Source organism: Hypanus sabinus, chromosome 16, assembly GCF_030144855.1.
Source record: "Hypanus sabinus isolate sHypSab1 chromosome 16, sHypSab1.hap1, whole genome shotgun sequence".
In the NCBI taxonomy this organism is placed as follows: domain Eukaryota; kingdom Metazoa; phylum Chordata; class Chondrichthyes; order Myliobatiformes; family Dasyatidae; genus Hypanus; species Hypanus sabinus.
This window is the reverse complement of record NC_082721.1, coordinates 53,320,094-53,336,494: the sequence shown is the minus strand read 5'-3', so window position 1 is coordinate 53,336,494 and position 16,401 is coordinate 53,320,094. Positions and strand designations below refer to the sequence as shown.

The window sequence follows — 16,401 nt, the reverse complement described above, 5'->3', positions numbered from 1 at the left end:
CTATTCATATATTGACTTTTTTTGACACTTGTTTTATTATATCCCTTTTTGAGGCTTTATTTGAATATAGTTTTCTTTCAATTTGTTTATATTTTTATATATATATTTTCTATATATTACTTTTTTTTGAATACCGAGTTATTTTTCTTTTTATGTTGTGTCTTGGTAGGGACATAATTAACCTTGAAGGATCGGAGTTTCTGTCAACAGGATTTTAGGGAAGGAACTAAGTTGATAGCTCGCTTACTGTCTATTGGTCAGCCTTCTAGCTTTGGGCGGATGAGGGGCTATGGCCTATTTCTTTCTGGCAGCTGTGTTGGGTTGATTCTAGCCTGTTTGACTACCTTACCTTACGATTTGCTTTCTAGTTTTAATAACTTATGGCCAGATCTTTTAATTACATGATGATTTGTATTTAAAATGGTGCGAAATATTAACTTATTTAGTTTGAATGTGAAAGGGCTAAATCACCCTATTAAATGGAACAAAGTGTTTGCTTATATTAAAAAATTTAAATCATCCATTATTTTCTTACAAGTAACGCACATATGCAGCTGTGATAGTTTACATTTTTTTTACGTGGTGGAAGGGTATGCAATTCCATTCTTTGTTTAACGCAAAATCACGTGGAGTTTCGATTTTTGTAGATAATAGTTTCCTTTGTTCAGCATAAAATTGTTTTGGATCCTAATGGTCGAGTTGCTATTGTATCAGGGGGTTAGACAATAAATTGATTGTCTTTGCTAATATATATGTCCCCAGCGTAGATGATCCAGGATTTTTTGAACACATATTTTAATTTTTGCCAGATTTGTCTACTTACTCTCTTGTAATGGGAGGAGATTTCAACTGCTGGTTAGATCCAATATTAGATTGCTCATCTGTCAGACCAGACACACTTAATAGATCAGCTTTGTTTATCCAACTAAATGCTTGGAGTTTTCTTCATCCAACTGACAGGGAGTATTCTTTCTTCTCTCATGTCCATCATTCTTATACCAGGATTGATTATTTTTTTATTGACAGACAAATGATTCCATTGATTCGATCAATTAAATATAAAGAGATTGCTATTTCTGACCACCCTCCTGTACTATCTCTAAATCTTCCTGGTCCTATCCCTATGAGTAAATTTTGGCAATTTAGTTCAATTCCGTTTTCCGATGATGACTTATTAAAATTTATGAAGAATCAAATTACTCTTTTTTTTGAAGAAAACACGTTGGAAGAGACATGTAGTCTTATTATATGGGATACTTTTAAAGCATATATCCGGGTCAAATTATTTCTTATACTGCAAATATCATTAAAAAAGCTAACAACGAACTAGCCTCAAAAACAACTGGATCATAAATATGCTTTGGTACCTGATCCAGAAACATATAAGAGACGTATTGAAACCAAAACTAAATATGATCTAAATAATGTATTGAAAGCCAGCTAATAAAAAGATAGAAGTCAATTTTATATTCACAGAGATAAAACTGGTAAGCTACTGGCTAATCAATTGAAGCCATTTATAGCCAAACGGCAAATTAAAGAAATACGTAAAATTAATGGTGATATGACAACTGATCACTTTGAAATTAATGACACTTTTAGAGAATTTTTCTAATCTTTCAATTGATGATCATAGGCAATTAGATCTATCCATTTCCCAGGAGGAAATTGCTCAGGATATTCGAAAATTGCATTATGGGAAATCCCCAGGACCTGATGGATCCTCTGGAGAGTTTTATGAGGCTTTTCCTCCTTGCTTATACCACACTTATGTTCTACCCTTACAGATTCCTTCAAGGTAGGAAGATTACCGCAGTCTTTTTAAGAAGCTTCCATTTCACTTATTCTCAAAAAAGAACAAGAATCCTACTGAATGCTCTTCGTATAGACTTATCTCTTCACTCAATTTTGATACTAAAATTTTACCTAAAGTGTTGGCTCATACACTTGAAAATATTATACCTTCTATAGTTTCAGATGATCAGATAGGATTTATTAAAAATCAATATTCCCATTTTAATATTCTGCGTTTGTTAAATATTATGCATTCTCCATCTAAGGAAATATCGGAATATGTGATATCTTTGGATGCGGAGAAGGCCTTTGACAGTTGAATGGAATTATCTTTTTCCACCCTTAAGAAGAATTTAATTTGGACCTAATTTTATTCATTGGATTAAATTGCTTTATTCATTTCCCTCCGCTCGGGTTCTTACTAATCTTCAGAATTCAAAACCCTTTAAACTCCAACATGGAACTAGACAAGGTTGTCCTTTGAGCCCTCTCCTTTTTGATTTGGCACTAAAACCCTTAGCAATTGCTTTTCAAGAGTCTACAGAGATTACTGTTATTTTAAGAAGAGGTACTATCCATAAAGCATCACTCTATGCTGATAACTTATTGCTTTTTATACCTCTTTACCATTTGTGTTCCGTCTACTGACTAACTTTAGTTAGTTCTCAGGATATAAAATAAATTTACATAAAAGTGAACTGTTTACTTTAAACAATTTAATACCAAGGAGTTTAAGAGTAACAATTACTAAGAATTATAAAGGTATATTTAAGGAAAATTTTTTAACTTTAATGAATTATGTTTAAAAAAAACATTTTCTCATTGGTTTCTCTTTATCATTGATCGGCTGAATTAATTCTAGTAAAATGCCAGAGAGTAGTGATGGATAACTGTTTGTCAGGTTGGAGGCCACTGACTAGTGGCGTGCCTCAGGGATCTGTACTAGGTCCACTATTGTTTGTCATATACATTAATGATCTGGATGATGGGCTGGTAAATTGGATTAGTAAGTATGCAGATGATACTAAGATAGGTGGAGTTGTGGATAATGAAGTAGGTTTTCAAAGCTTGCAGAGAAATTTAGGCCAGTTAGAAGAGTGGGCTGAAAGATGGCAGATGGAGTTTAATGCTGTTAAGTGTGAGGTGCTTGATTAGGGGAGATTCAAACAAGAGGACATGAGTTGAGAGTTAAAGGGCAAAAATTTAGGGGTAACATGAGAGAAAACTTCTTTACTCAGAGAGTGGTAGCTGTGTGGAATGCGCTTCCAGTAGAAGTGGTTCGATTTTGTCATTTAAATAAAAATTGGATAGGTACATGGACAGGAAAGGAACAGAGGGTTATGGGCTCTGTGCAGGTCCATGGGATTAGGTGAGAGTAAGCGTTTGGCACAGACTAGAAGGGCTGAGATGGCCTGCTTCTGTGCTGTAATCGTTATATGGTTAAAATGAATATCTTACCTAAATTTATATACCTTTTTCAAGCTGTGCCTGTTTTTATTCCTAAATCTTTTTTTGACTCTTTGGATTCAATTCTTTCTTCCTATATACGGAAGAATAAAAAACTTTGAATAAATAAAGCTCACCTTCGAAAAACAAAACAGAATGGAGGCTTTGTCTTACCCAATTTTAGATTATATTATTAGGCAGTTAATATACAAAATATTACATTCTGGATATATTACATTAACCATGAGAATTGGCCTATATGGGTTCCTTTGGAAGTCAACTCTGTTACGAAATTTTCCATTATTTCTTTACTTGGATCCTCGCTTCCTTTATCTTTAAATAAACTAACTGACAATGTAGTGGCCAAACATACTTTGAGGATTTGGTTACAGTTTAGAAAACATTTTAGTTTATTCAGATTATCTCTCTTAAGTCCCAGCTTTTCTAATTGTTTTTTTTTTAAACCGTCTTTAATTGACATATCTTTTAAAGAATGGGATAGATTGGGTATTAAACGATTTCGGGATTTGTTTGATGGAGGGAATCTCTCTTCTTTTGTGCAGCTTTCAAGGAAATTTAACCTTTCCAGTACTCACTTTTTTCAATACTTACAGATTAGAGATTTTTTAAGATCCCAACTACATATATTTCCTACAAGTCCAGATAAGAATATAATAAATACAATTTTTAATCTAAAACCCTTTGACAACGGTTCAGTATCTTACATTTACGGTCTGCTGTTGGGACTGAAAAAGGCCTCTTTAGATAAAATTAAAAGAGACTGGGAAAAGGATTTACAGATTTTCTTATCTGAAGAGAGCCAGAAGAGTATTTTAAAATTGATTAATTCTTCATCATTATGTGCTCATCATTCTTTATTACAATTCAAAGTGGTACATAGAGTTCATATGTCTAAAGACAAGGTTTCTCGTTTCCACACAGATATTTCTCCCTACTGTGATAGATGCACTAATGGAGTGGCCACACTAATTCATATGTTTTGGATATGTCCGAGCCTTGAAAAATTTTGGAAAGATGTATTTCAAACTTTTTCTGTACATTTCAATGTTAGTTTTAAGCCTAATCCCTTGATTGCCACGTTTGGTATTGTTGAGGATAGTATTACAAAACTGAAGCCATCTAATTTGCTTTCATGTCGCTTATGGCCAGGAGGGCAATCTTGCTCAAATGGAAGGAGGCTGCCCCACCAATTCATGTTCAATGGCTATCTGAAATGCCTTGATCTAGAGAAGATCTGTTGTTCGATTTCTGATTCTAAACCTGATTTTCTAATGTTATAGGGACCCTTTCTGAGTTATTTTCATAATCTTTGAACTGTTATTAAAGTATAGATCTGAGCCATTATTAATATAATATTATATGGTAAGGTTTTTTTTGCTCTTTTTTTCCACCAACCAGCTCACTTTGGTACTGGAGGTAGATTTTTTTAATAAAATACAATTATCTTATTTCATTTCATAATTCAATCTTTTTGTCTACATGAGTGATTTGGAATATGGGATACTGTGATATATTACTGTAATGTAATGTAATTCATATTACTTGCATCCTTATGAATTTTGTATTTGTATTCATGCAATTTATATATTAATTAAAATATTGAAAAAAATATAGCAAGCATCTCCTCCTTTTCAATCTCAAGAGATTCCATGACCTCACTACTTTTTGCTCATTTCCATTGACTCCATGCCAGTTTCCTTAGTAAATACAGATGCAAAAAAACCCATTTAAGATCTCCCCCTTTTCTTTTGGTTCCATACATAGCCGACCACTCTGATTTTCAAGAGGACCAATTTTATCCCTTACTATCCTTTTGTTCTTAATATACCTATAGAAGCTCTTTGGATTATCCTTCACCTTGACTGCCAAAGCTACCTCATGTCTTCTTTTAATCCTCCTGATTTCTTTCTTAAGTATATTTTTGCACTTTTTATACTCCTCAAGCACCTTATTTGCTCCGTTTCCTATACATATGATACATCCCTCTCTTCTTCTTTATCAGAGTTCCAATATCCCTAGAGAACCAAGGTTCCTTATTCTTATTCACTTTGCCTTTAATCCTGACAGGAACATAAAAACTCTGCACTCTCAAAACTTCTCCTTTGAAGGCCTCCCACTTACCAATCACATCCTTGCCAGAGAACAACCTGTCCTAATCCACGCTTTTTAGATCTTTTCTCATTTCTTCAAATTTGGCCTTTTTCCAGTTTAGAACCTCAACCCGAGGACCAGATCTATTTTTATCCATGACCAAGTTGAAACTGATGGTGTTATGATCACTGGAATCAAAGTGCTCTCCTACCTGTCCTAACTTGTTTCCTAATAGGAGATCTAATATTGCATCCTCTCCAGTCGGTACCTCTATATATTGATTTAGAAAACTTTCCTGGAACACATTTTGCAAACTCTTACCCATCTAGACCTTTAACAGTATGGGAGTCCCAAGCAATATTTGGACAATTAAAATCCCCTACTACCACAACTTTCTGTTTCCTGCAGTTGTCTGCTATCTTTCTGCAGATTTGCTCCTCCAATTCTCACTGACTATTGGGTGGTCTATAATACAACCCCATTAATGTGGTCATACCTTTCCTGTTTCTCAGCTCCACCCATATGGCCTCAGTAGACAAGCCTTCTAATCTGTCCCGCCTGAGCATTGTTGTAACATTTTCCCTGACTAGCAATGCCACCCCCCCAACCCTTCATTCCTCTGCCTCTATCACATCTGAAACATTGGAACTCTGGAACATTGAGCTGCCAATCCTGCCCCTCCTGTAGCCAAGTTTCACTAACGGCTATAATGTCGTCATTCCATGTGTCAATCCACACCCTCAGCTCAACAGTCCTCCCCACAATAAGTAATTACAGTTAGATGCCAGAACAGACCGTTGTATCACCTTACCTTTCATCATCAACAACATTGATGATTTCCACCTCACTGTCAATGGTAGTGATATTTACTTCTTCACTAACTGGCAACGTGGACCCAGGTAGGGGCTCAACAACCAAAACGTCATCTTCATCCATTTGTTCTGTGGTGAGAACAGGTTTCATACAGTTTAGAGTAAAGGTTTTGCAGTCATGCAACATAGAAATAGGCCATTACACCCAACTCATCCATGCCCAGCTAAGCTAATCCCATTTACTTGTGCTTGACCCATATCCCGCTATACCTTCCTAAGCATGTATCTGACGAAGTACCTTCAAATGTGATTAATCGTACCTGCTTCAAACACATTCTCTTGCAGCCAGTGAGAAAAAGTTGTTCATCAAAGACTCAAAGGTTTATTTATTATCAAAGTATACAATTCTGAAATTATTCTTCTCCAGATAGCCATAAAACCAAGAATGAAAAGAACAGCAGCATGATTAACAACCCCCAAATCCTCCTTCCCAGCACACACAAATGAGAAAAATTGGATGAAGAACAAATATAAAAAACTATAAGACTGATAAGAAGTCTATAGTCCAAGTCCATATTCATATCCATATCCAAAATGCAGAATATCCGGGTAACAGTGTCAGCCTCTCCCCTCTCTGGCAGGACAGCAATCCCACCAGTGACAAAAAGGCAGGCTCACCTTGCCGCATTCACCTTGATTTTTCAATCTCATTCATCACTTTAATTGTCAAACAACGGAAGCTTTGATCAGTGAAATGGAGTTGAACATCGGCTCACAGTTTTCTTGCCACAAAGTCTGCGCATGCAGCTTCTACTCCCCATAATCCTCTCAGAGACTGCAGAGCACTGAAACAACCAATCCGCAAACTGCAAATCACGGGTTCCAACAGTTCCAGATTCACATTCAAGATAGAATATAGATATAAAAGACATAAAAGTGAAATACATGGTTTCATGGTCAATGCAGAAGTTGTCCATCAGGTTCCCATTATATTTTTCCCATCTCACCTTAAACCTGTGCCCTCTTTTACTCAGGGTTGGGAAGTCAAGCACATTCATCATATCTAGGCACCTCATGATTTTTAAACACCTAAGGAGACTTCTAAGTCTCCTACACTCCAAGGAATAAAGCACTTGTCTGCTCAACCTTTTTCTTTAACAAACATTTTATCCAATGTCACAGCTACATCCTCAAATCTTTTCTGCACTCTTTCCAGCTTAATGGCATCATTCATATCACAGGCTAACCAAAATACACCAAAGGCAACCTCCATACAATTGCAACATAACATCCCAACTTCTATATACAATGTCCTTACTGATAAGGGCCAGCACTCTAAAAACATTCACCACCACACTGTCCACTTCTATTGCCACTTCCTGGGGACCAAGTACTTTTCATCATTCCCTGCAAACCTCATGTATACTAATAGCCTCTTAAACACTTCCATCGTATTTTCTCCCCAACAGACTGTTCTAGACACCGCCACTCAATGTAAAAACATACTTAAACACATGTCCTCTGAAATTTGACATTTCTACCCTAGGAAAAAGATTGTTTATCTACCCTACCTATGCCTCTGCTCATTTAAAACTTATTTCAGATCTCTTATGTTCTCTTGTCAAGAACACAACCTCTCCCTCAATGTCACAAAAACAAAGGAGCTGGTTGTGGATTACAGGAGGAATGGAGATGGGCTAACCCCTATTTGACATCAATGGATCTGGGGTTAAGAAGGACCTCATATGGTCTGTACACACCAGCTGTGTGGTGAAAAATGCACAACAGGACCTCTTTCACCTCAGGTGGTTGAGGAAGTTTGGTATGGGCTCCCAAATCCTAAGAACTTTCTACAGGGGCACAATTGGGAGCATCCTGACTGGCTACATCACTGCCTGGTACAAGAACCATACCTCCCTGAATCGCAGGATTCTCAGGCAATCAGACTGATGAACTCACACTGATTTGAGTGTACTCTATATTACATTGACTGTTTTATTTATTATAAATTACTATGATTGCACATTGCACATTCAGATGGAGACATAACATTAAGATTTTTACTCCTCATGTAAGTGAAGGATGTAAGAAATAAAGTTAATTCAATTCAGAACTACACACAATACTCCAAGTGCAGTCTTTTGTGAAGTTTCAACATAATCCAACTTATAATTTAATGCCCTGAAATAAAAAAGCAAAAATACTATACACCTTCAGTAACTTTCAGGGAAATATGGACTCTTAAGTCCTTTGCTCATAGATGCTCTTCAGACATTTTTTAATTGTATATATTCTACCCCAATACAACCTCATCATATTGTACTTGTTTTCAGGATTAAATTTCATTAAAACACCAGTCAACTTTCCAATTGATTTATAACTCACTATAGCCATGGACAACCCTCCCTGCAGTGCACAACACCTCCTACTTTCATATCATGCACAAAGATACTAATCATACCTTATTCATTAACATCCACATCTATCACAAACAACAAAGTCCCAGTACCTATCCCACTGTACCAATCAGTGAAATGCCCTTCACTACACAGCACTCTGCCTCCAATCACCATGCCAATTTTGGATATAATTAGCCAGCTTTCCCATTGAAACAGCCTACCATAAGGGATCTTATTAAATACCTTACAGAAGTCCACAGAGACATCTATTGGCCTGTCTCTGTCAATTGCCTTTGTTACTTCCTCATAAAATTCAATCACGGTTAGTGGTAAGGGACTCTCCCTCACCTCGCACTATGCTAAATTAACTGTACCTGCGCAATTCTGGCCTTTCAAAATGAGCATTAATCTGTCCATTAGAATTTACTCTCATAATTTCCTTACCACTGACAGGTGGTAAACTATAGGCTCACTGACCTATAGTTATTTGGCTTATCCCTGCTGCCCTTAAATAAAGGAACAATATTAACCTGATAAAGAGACTTGGCCTAAAAGGTCAACTGTTCATTCATTCCCACAGATGCTGCCTGACCTGCTAACTTCCCCCAGCATTTTGTGTGTTGCTCTGGATTCCAGCATCTGCAGAATCTCTTACGTTCACAGTATCAAATGACATATATGTCACCACATGCAACCCTAAGATTTCTTGCAGGCATTCACAGTAAGTACAAAAGCCATCAATAGAATCAATGAAACACCATACCCAACAGGATGGACAAACACCCAATCTACAAACACAGAAAGAAATGCAAAAAAAAATCATAAGTAAGTAACAAGTATCAAGAACATGAGAGGAAGAGTGCTTGAAAGTGAATCCATTGGTGGTGGGTACAGCTCATTGATGGGGTAACTGAAGTTGAGTGAAGTTATCCAGTCTGGTTCAACAGCCTGATGGTACAGGTCCTGAGGCTCCTGTACCTCCTTCTTGATGGCAGAGACAAGAAAAATGCATGGCTTAAATGGTGGGGGACATTGGTGATGGATACTTCTTTCCTGCAACAAAGCTCCATGTAGATGTGCTCAATGGTGGGGGGTGGTTTTAGTTACGATGTACTGGGCTGTATCTACTATTTTGTGGGGTTTTCCATTCAAGAGCATCTGTGTTTCCATACCATTAACCATTCTCCAGTCTACTGGTGGCTCACCTGTGGCTAAAGAACACACAACAATCTCGGAGACCCAGCAATCTCCTCCCTTGTTTTTCATAACATGCTGAGATAGATCTCATTCAGCACTGGGTATGCTCCAAAACATCCACCACCTCCACCTCCAGACAATTGATATCCCCATTTGTGAACTTCCTATCCTTAACATCCTCCTCGCTGAATTAGAGGAAAACATCTATTTAGAAGATGCCCAAATATCCTGGAATCAAAGAGAGTTATAAAGTAAAAAAGCAGGCCTATACTAAGGGAATTGTACTCCACAATTAATAGCCTTGAAGCAGGATACCCTGAGGCCCCACTTCATCATTGCCAGTGACTTCAAATATTGCAACTTCAAGAGTGTTACTACCAGCACATCTCCTGGCCTGCCAGGGCCCCCAAGCATCCTTGACCAAAGAGGCTTGCCACCCCAACCCCCATCTAACTTTGATAAATCAGTCCAACAGTGTAATAAAAGAAACTGAAACAGGAGTATCCAGTACTGAAAATCATAAAGTGATAGTCTGAGAAAATAGATGAGGGGAGGTCAACAGGAGACGCTCATGGAGTGAGCACTGTTTCAGATTCGCTCCATAACCTTTACTTTTTTTAACCTATGATCACCCTTATTTAACTTACTTTTACCTACACCAAAAGATTCTTGCTACTTTTTTGGACTTAGCTTTAAGTCTATTGTGAATTTTGAAGAAATGAGTACAGAAATGACTTTGAGATCTAAAGGGCGAGACCCTGGGAAAGATTCTAACGGGAACGGAAGGAAAAAAAAGATCGATCCTAAGTGCACTGAATTGACTTATGAAATGTTATTGGAGCTTTTAAATGAAAAATTTGAAGAACGACGACAAATTTTCAAACAAGATATAAAGGCTTTTCAGGATTATATGGATAAGACTGATTCAGTAGTTAACCAGCAGCAAGCTCTAATCACTACTTTGCAAGAGGACGCTTGGAAGTGAGACTTGATAATCGAAAAACTGGAGCAGAAATTATCTTCGACAATTAAACAGGTGGAAACACTTAAAGCCAAGAGTGTCGACTTTGAAAATCGGTCCAGAAGACAGAACTTGGTCTCCAGGAAGGTATTGAACAAGGGGACCCCTCGAAGTATTTTGCTCAACTTTTAAAGGATGCGTTCCCTTCTGTATTCCCAGACAGTCCTCCGTTACTTGATCACGCCCACAGAATTATACGCCGATCACTAAGTTCTTCATCTAAACCATCGGTTGTAATTGTCCGATTTCACTATGTGCATGTCAACGAGCAACTTATTCGTGTGGCTCGGCGTTTAGGGATGGTCAAATTCCAAGATTTTGACTTTCGATTAGTGGAGGATTTTAGCCCAGAAGTTATGAAGGCAAAGCTTCTTTTTAAACCTCTGATGTCCGAATGTTATGAGAAAAATCTAAAACCTGCGGTCTTATACCCTGCAAAGCTCAGAATTTTGCCTCCGAATGCACCACGGTGTGTTTTTCTCTCCACATCTGAAGCTCAAAGCTTTCTGGATGAGCATTATTCTACTGTTTGACTCTTGTTTTTAATAAATGAGTGATTTTGATCGTTACAAAACAGTTTTTGTTTCCAAAACAAAATTTTGTTTCTGGCTATTGGTGTAGATTTACTCTATATTTTATATTCTAATTAAAGTTTTTTTTTTCGACGTACTAATCTTTTTATTTTACTTACTTTAACCATTGTACTTTATCTTTGGTCATTATTACTAATCCTTCGAAGGTGAATTTTTTTTTACTAAGATGGCGGCATCTTCTCTAAAATATTTTTTGCTTTCGCCATTTTTTTCTCTCGTCTTCTTCCTATAATGCATTTCTTATCAGAGTTTAAATTTTTTTTGGTTTGTTTGGGTTTTAACCCGATTTATAAGTTACTAGTGATTATATTCTTTTTTGTTTTTTCACTAGCAATTATATTAAGAAGTTTGTTTTAGTATAGTGATCTTTTTTTTCCTTAATATACGGAGTTGCCTTCTGCTGATATGGGCGTAGATTTAGTTTCATTCCTCTTTGTTCCCAGCATTCTCCTGGCTTGGGAGGGGCTTTCTCTTCTTGGATGGGGGGTGGGTTTTTTTTTCCTAAATCTATTGTTCTTTTTATCAGTTTTTTTTAAGTTTTTTCACTTGGTCTGATTTTAAACTACTAAAATGTCCGCGATGTTGTCACTTCCGGGTCCGCCCCTTATTTTTGTTCCTCTTCCAGATGCATGAGTTCATAATTTGGTTAACCCTTTATATACCCAAGGGTTGATTTCAGAAAAATGGCTCAGACCATTAATTTTGTCTCTTGGAATACTAATGGCTTAAACCATCCGATTAAACGGAAAAAGATTTTCAAAGTATTCCAAAGACTGAATGCACATATTATTTTTGTACAAGAAACTCATGTGAGGAAAGAGGACAATCACTGTTTTTTTAGGTTGGGGGGGGGGGGGGTCAACAGTACCATTCGAATTCGAATGCGAAAGTAAAGGGAGTTTCAATTTTTATTGACTCCTCTATTGCATTTGTCCAACACAATATTATTTCGGATCCGAATGGTAGATTTTTGTTAATTACTGGGTTACTTTTTAACAAAAAGGTTGCTACAGTTAATGTTTATGCTCCAAACGTGGATTATCCCGATTTTTTTAAGTCCTTATTTCCTTCTCTACCTAATCTAAATGAATATAGGTTAATAATGGGTGGTGACTTTAATTGTTGTTTAAATCCTTTGTTGGACAGATCTATATCTACTCAGACTTTATCTAATAAGTTGGCCACTTATATTAGTTCTTTTTTGACTGATAATAGAATTTTTGATATTTGGAGATTTCAGCATTCTAAGGACAAAGACACATGTTTATCATTCTTACTCGAGAATTGATTATTTTTTTATTGATTCTTGTTTTATTCCACCGGTAATTGGTTGTAATTATGATATTATAGCCATCTCTGACCATGCTCCATTAAAACTTTCTATTAAATTTATGGATACAGCTTCTAGTGCTAGACAATGGCGATTTGATTCTACCTTACTGCAAGATCTGGATTTCATTAAATTTATGAAGGAACAGATCGATTTCTTCATTTCAACTAACTCCACGGATGATATTTCTTGCGGAACACTTTGGGACACTTTTAAAGCATATATACATGGACAGATTATCTCCTATTCTGTTGGTTTAAGAAAACGCATTAAGAAGGAAACTCTTTTATTGGTTGATAAAATTAAAGAGATTGACAAGAAATATTTGACTGCTCCTAGTAAGGAGCTTTACAAACAAAGGGTTGAACTTCAAATGGAACATAGTTTATTACTTACATCTTCGATTGAAAATCAATTAATGAAAACCAGATCTGATTTTTATATACATAGTAATAAATCAGGTAAACTGTTAGCTAATCAATTGAAGAATGCTTTGGTTAAACGCCAAATTATTAAGATTCGTCAGCAGAATGCTGATTTGACAGTTAACCATGATGAGATAAACAAATCTTTTCAAGATTTTTATACCTCCCTGTATCATTCTGAATTCCCTCATGATTATAATATCATGTATGATTTTCTTGGGAAATTGAATTTTCCAAAATTATCATCAGATGATCTTTCAATATTAGAAACTCCTATTATGGATACAGAAATTAAAGGGGTTATTTCCTCTATGAATTCTGGGAAAGCACCAGGTCCAGATGGGTATACAGTAGAATTTTTTTAATGTTTTTCCTCTACTCTTTCTCCTTGGTTATGCAGGGTTTTTGAAGAAGCAATTAGATTGGGTAATCTGCCACAATCTTTTTAAAGAGCTTCCATTTCTTTAATATTGAAGAACGATAAAGACCCTACTGACTGTGCATCCTATAGACCAAAATCCTTATTGAATGTAGATTCCAAGATCTTTTCCAAGTTACTGGCATCCAGGCTGGAGAAGGTATTACCTCAAATTATCTCGGAAGATCAAACTGGTTTTATTAAAAATTGCTATTTTTTTTTCAAAGTTAGGAGATTATTGAATATTGTTTATACTCCTTCACATAGCACCTCAGAATGTGTCATTTCATTAGATGCGGAGAAAGCATTTGATAGAGTTGAATGGCCATACATATTTACTGTGCTTGCGAAGTTTAATTTTAGTCCGACATTCATTTCCTGGATTAAACTGATATATCATACTCCAGTAACCTCGGTTTTTACTAACAACCAAAGATCTCCCTTTTTTCATTTATTTCAGGGTACTAGACAAGGCTGTCCTCTTAGTCCATTATTATTTGATATTGCTTTACAACCCTTGGCAATTGCTATTAGAGAATCACCGAACATTTTTGGCATTACTCGTGGGATGAATATACATAAGTTATCATTATATGCAGATGATTTATTATTATTTATTTCTGATCCTGAGAAATCCATTCCTGCAGTTATATCATTGTTGGCTCAATTTAGTAATTTTTCTGGGTATAAATCTTAATAAGAGTGAATTGTTTCCTTTAAATAGACAGGATCCAATTTATGGAAATTTACCTTTTAAATTAGTTAATAACTTTTTTATATACTTAGGGATTAAAATCACAAAAAATTATAAGGACATATTTAAGGTTAATTTTTTACCCTTAATCGATCAGATTAAATGTTTATTCACTAAATGGTCACCATTATCTTTATCTCTGATAGGTCGGATTAATGCTATTAAGATGATTATTTTACCCAAGTCTTTATATATATTTCAAGCGGTACCAATTTTTATTCCGAAATCTTTTTTTGCTAATGTTGATTCAAAAATTTCCTCATGCATATGGCAGAATGAAAATCCTAGATTAGGTAAAAAAATATTTACAGAAGGCAAGGAAGGAAGGTGGATTGGCATTGCCTAATTTTAGATTTTATTATTGGGCAGTTAATATCCGATATTTGATATGTTGGTTAAAGGATTGGGATTTATCTTTTAGCCCTCATTGGGTGAACCTGGAAATTAAATCTGTACAAGGATTTTCATTGTGTTCTATTTTAGGGTCTTCTCTTCCCTTTGCTCTTTCTCAATTGCAGAAACGAATTGACAATCCGATAGTTAAATATACTTTACGCATATGGTTTCAATTTCGGAAATTTTTTGGGTTGACTCAGTTTGTTTTAAATATTCCTATTGTATCCAATTTCTTTTTTCATCCTTCTATTATAGACCAAGCTTATTCAGCTTGGAAGACTAAAGGATTACTACGATTTTCCAATTTATTTTTGGATAATTGTTTTATGTCTTTTGAACAAATATCTAATAAATATAATTTGCCTAGATTTCATTTTTTTAGATATTTACAGATTAGGAATTTCTTAAATACTGTACTTCCTACCTTTCCAAATCTTGAGTCTTCGAGTATTTTGGAGACAAGGGTAATATCAAAACTCTACAATATAATTATGAAGATACGTTCAGAGCCCTTCTATAAGATTAAAAATGATTGGGAAAGAGAACTTAACCTTACTATCCCTATTGAGAATTGGGATAAAATTCTTCAATTAGTCAATTTATCATTTATATGTGCTAAACATTCATTAATACAGTTTAAAGTTGTGCATAGGGCTCATATGTTCAAGGATAAATTGGCTCATTTTTATTCCTATATAAATCCTATTTGTGACAGATGTCATTCTGAGATAGCGTCTTTAACTCATATGTTTTGGTCTTGTCCGCTTTTGAAAAAATATTGGAAAGACATTTTTGATATTATTTCCACGGTATTGAACATTGGATTTACAACCTCATCCTATTACTGCAATTTTTGGTTTACCAATGATGGACTCAGTCCATTTATCTTCTTCTGCTTGTCGAATGATTGCATTTCTTACATTAATGGATAGAAGATCTATTTTGTTGAATTGGAAAGAAATTAATCCTCCTACCGTATTTCATTGGTTTTCTCTTTCTTTTTCTTTCTTTTTAAATATTTTTATTAGTTTTAAACAAACATAAATGAAACATGAATACAAAATGTTTGAGAGTACATAATTAATAGTTTAAATAGACATTCAGATATGTAATAAAAATATAATTAATAATAAAAATATATAACCTCTCAAACCCAGAACATTAATGAACAAAGAAGTAAAAAGAGAAAAAAAAGCAAAAAAAAACACGAACCAACATGGGCCATTGAATAATATTAAGTACATATACAGTAGTGCCAATAACTCCGAACCTCCATCCAATTGATTAAGGATAATATAAGTAAGGTTTAGGAAAAGACAATTCAACTCATGTGAAAATGTTGAATAAAAGGTCTCCAAGTTTCTTCAAATTTAACCGAAGGATCAAAAACTACACTTCTAATTTTTTCTAAACTCAAACAAGAAATAGTTTGAGAAAACCACTGAAATACAGTAGGAGGATTAATTTCTTTCCAATTCAATAATATAGATCTTCTAGCCATTAATGTAACAAATGCAATCATTCATTGAGATGAAGCAGATTATTATTATCCGTTATTGGTAAACCGAAAATTGCAGTAAGAGGATGCGGTTGAAAATTAATATAATAAAATAAATAATAAATGAATTTTTACGGAAATTGAATATTCCAAAAGTAACTGTTGAGGATAATGTAATTTTAGATACACCTATTATGGAGTCTGAA

The 16,401-nt window shown here is 35.2% G+C and overlaps 1 protein-coding gene across 15 annotated transcripts in view; it reads right to left on the bottom strand.

The window, feature by feature from the left end:
* The window catches only part of LOC132406305 (E3 ubiquitin-protein ligase Arkadia-like), a 190,580-nt gene that overhangs the window by 134,479 nt on the left and 39,700 nt on the right, over positions 1 to 16,401 (bottom strand). For all 15 annotated transcript variants that reach the window (XR_009516128.1, XR_009516129.1, XM_059991787.1 and 12 more), the window contains one exon: positions 6,164 to 6,293. Coding sequence is in view for 13 of the 15 variants with exons in the window: in XM_059991787.1 (XP_059847770.1) it covers positions 6,164 to 6,293 (130 nt within the window). In the remaining 2 variants the exon portion in view is untranslated. The remainder of the gene's footprint in view (positions 1 to 6,163; positions 6,294 to 16,401) is intronic.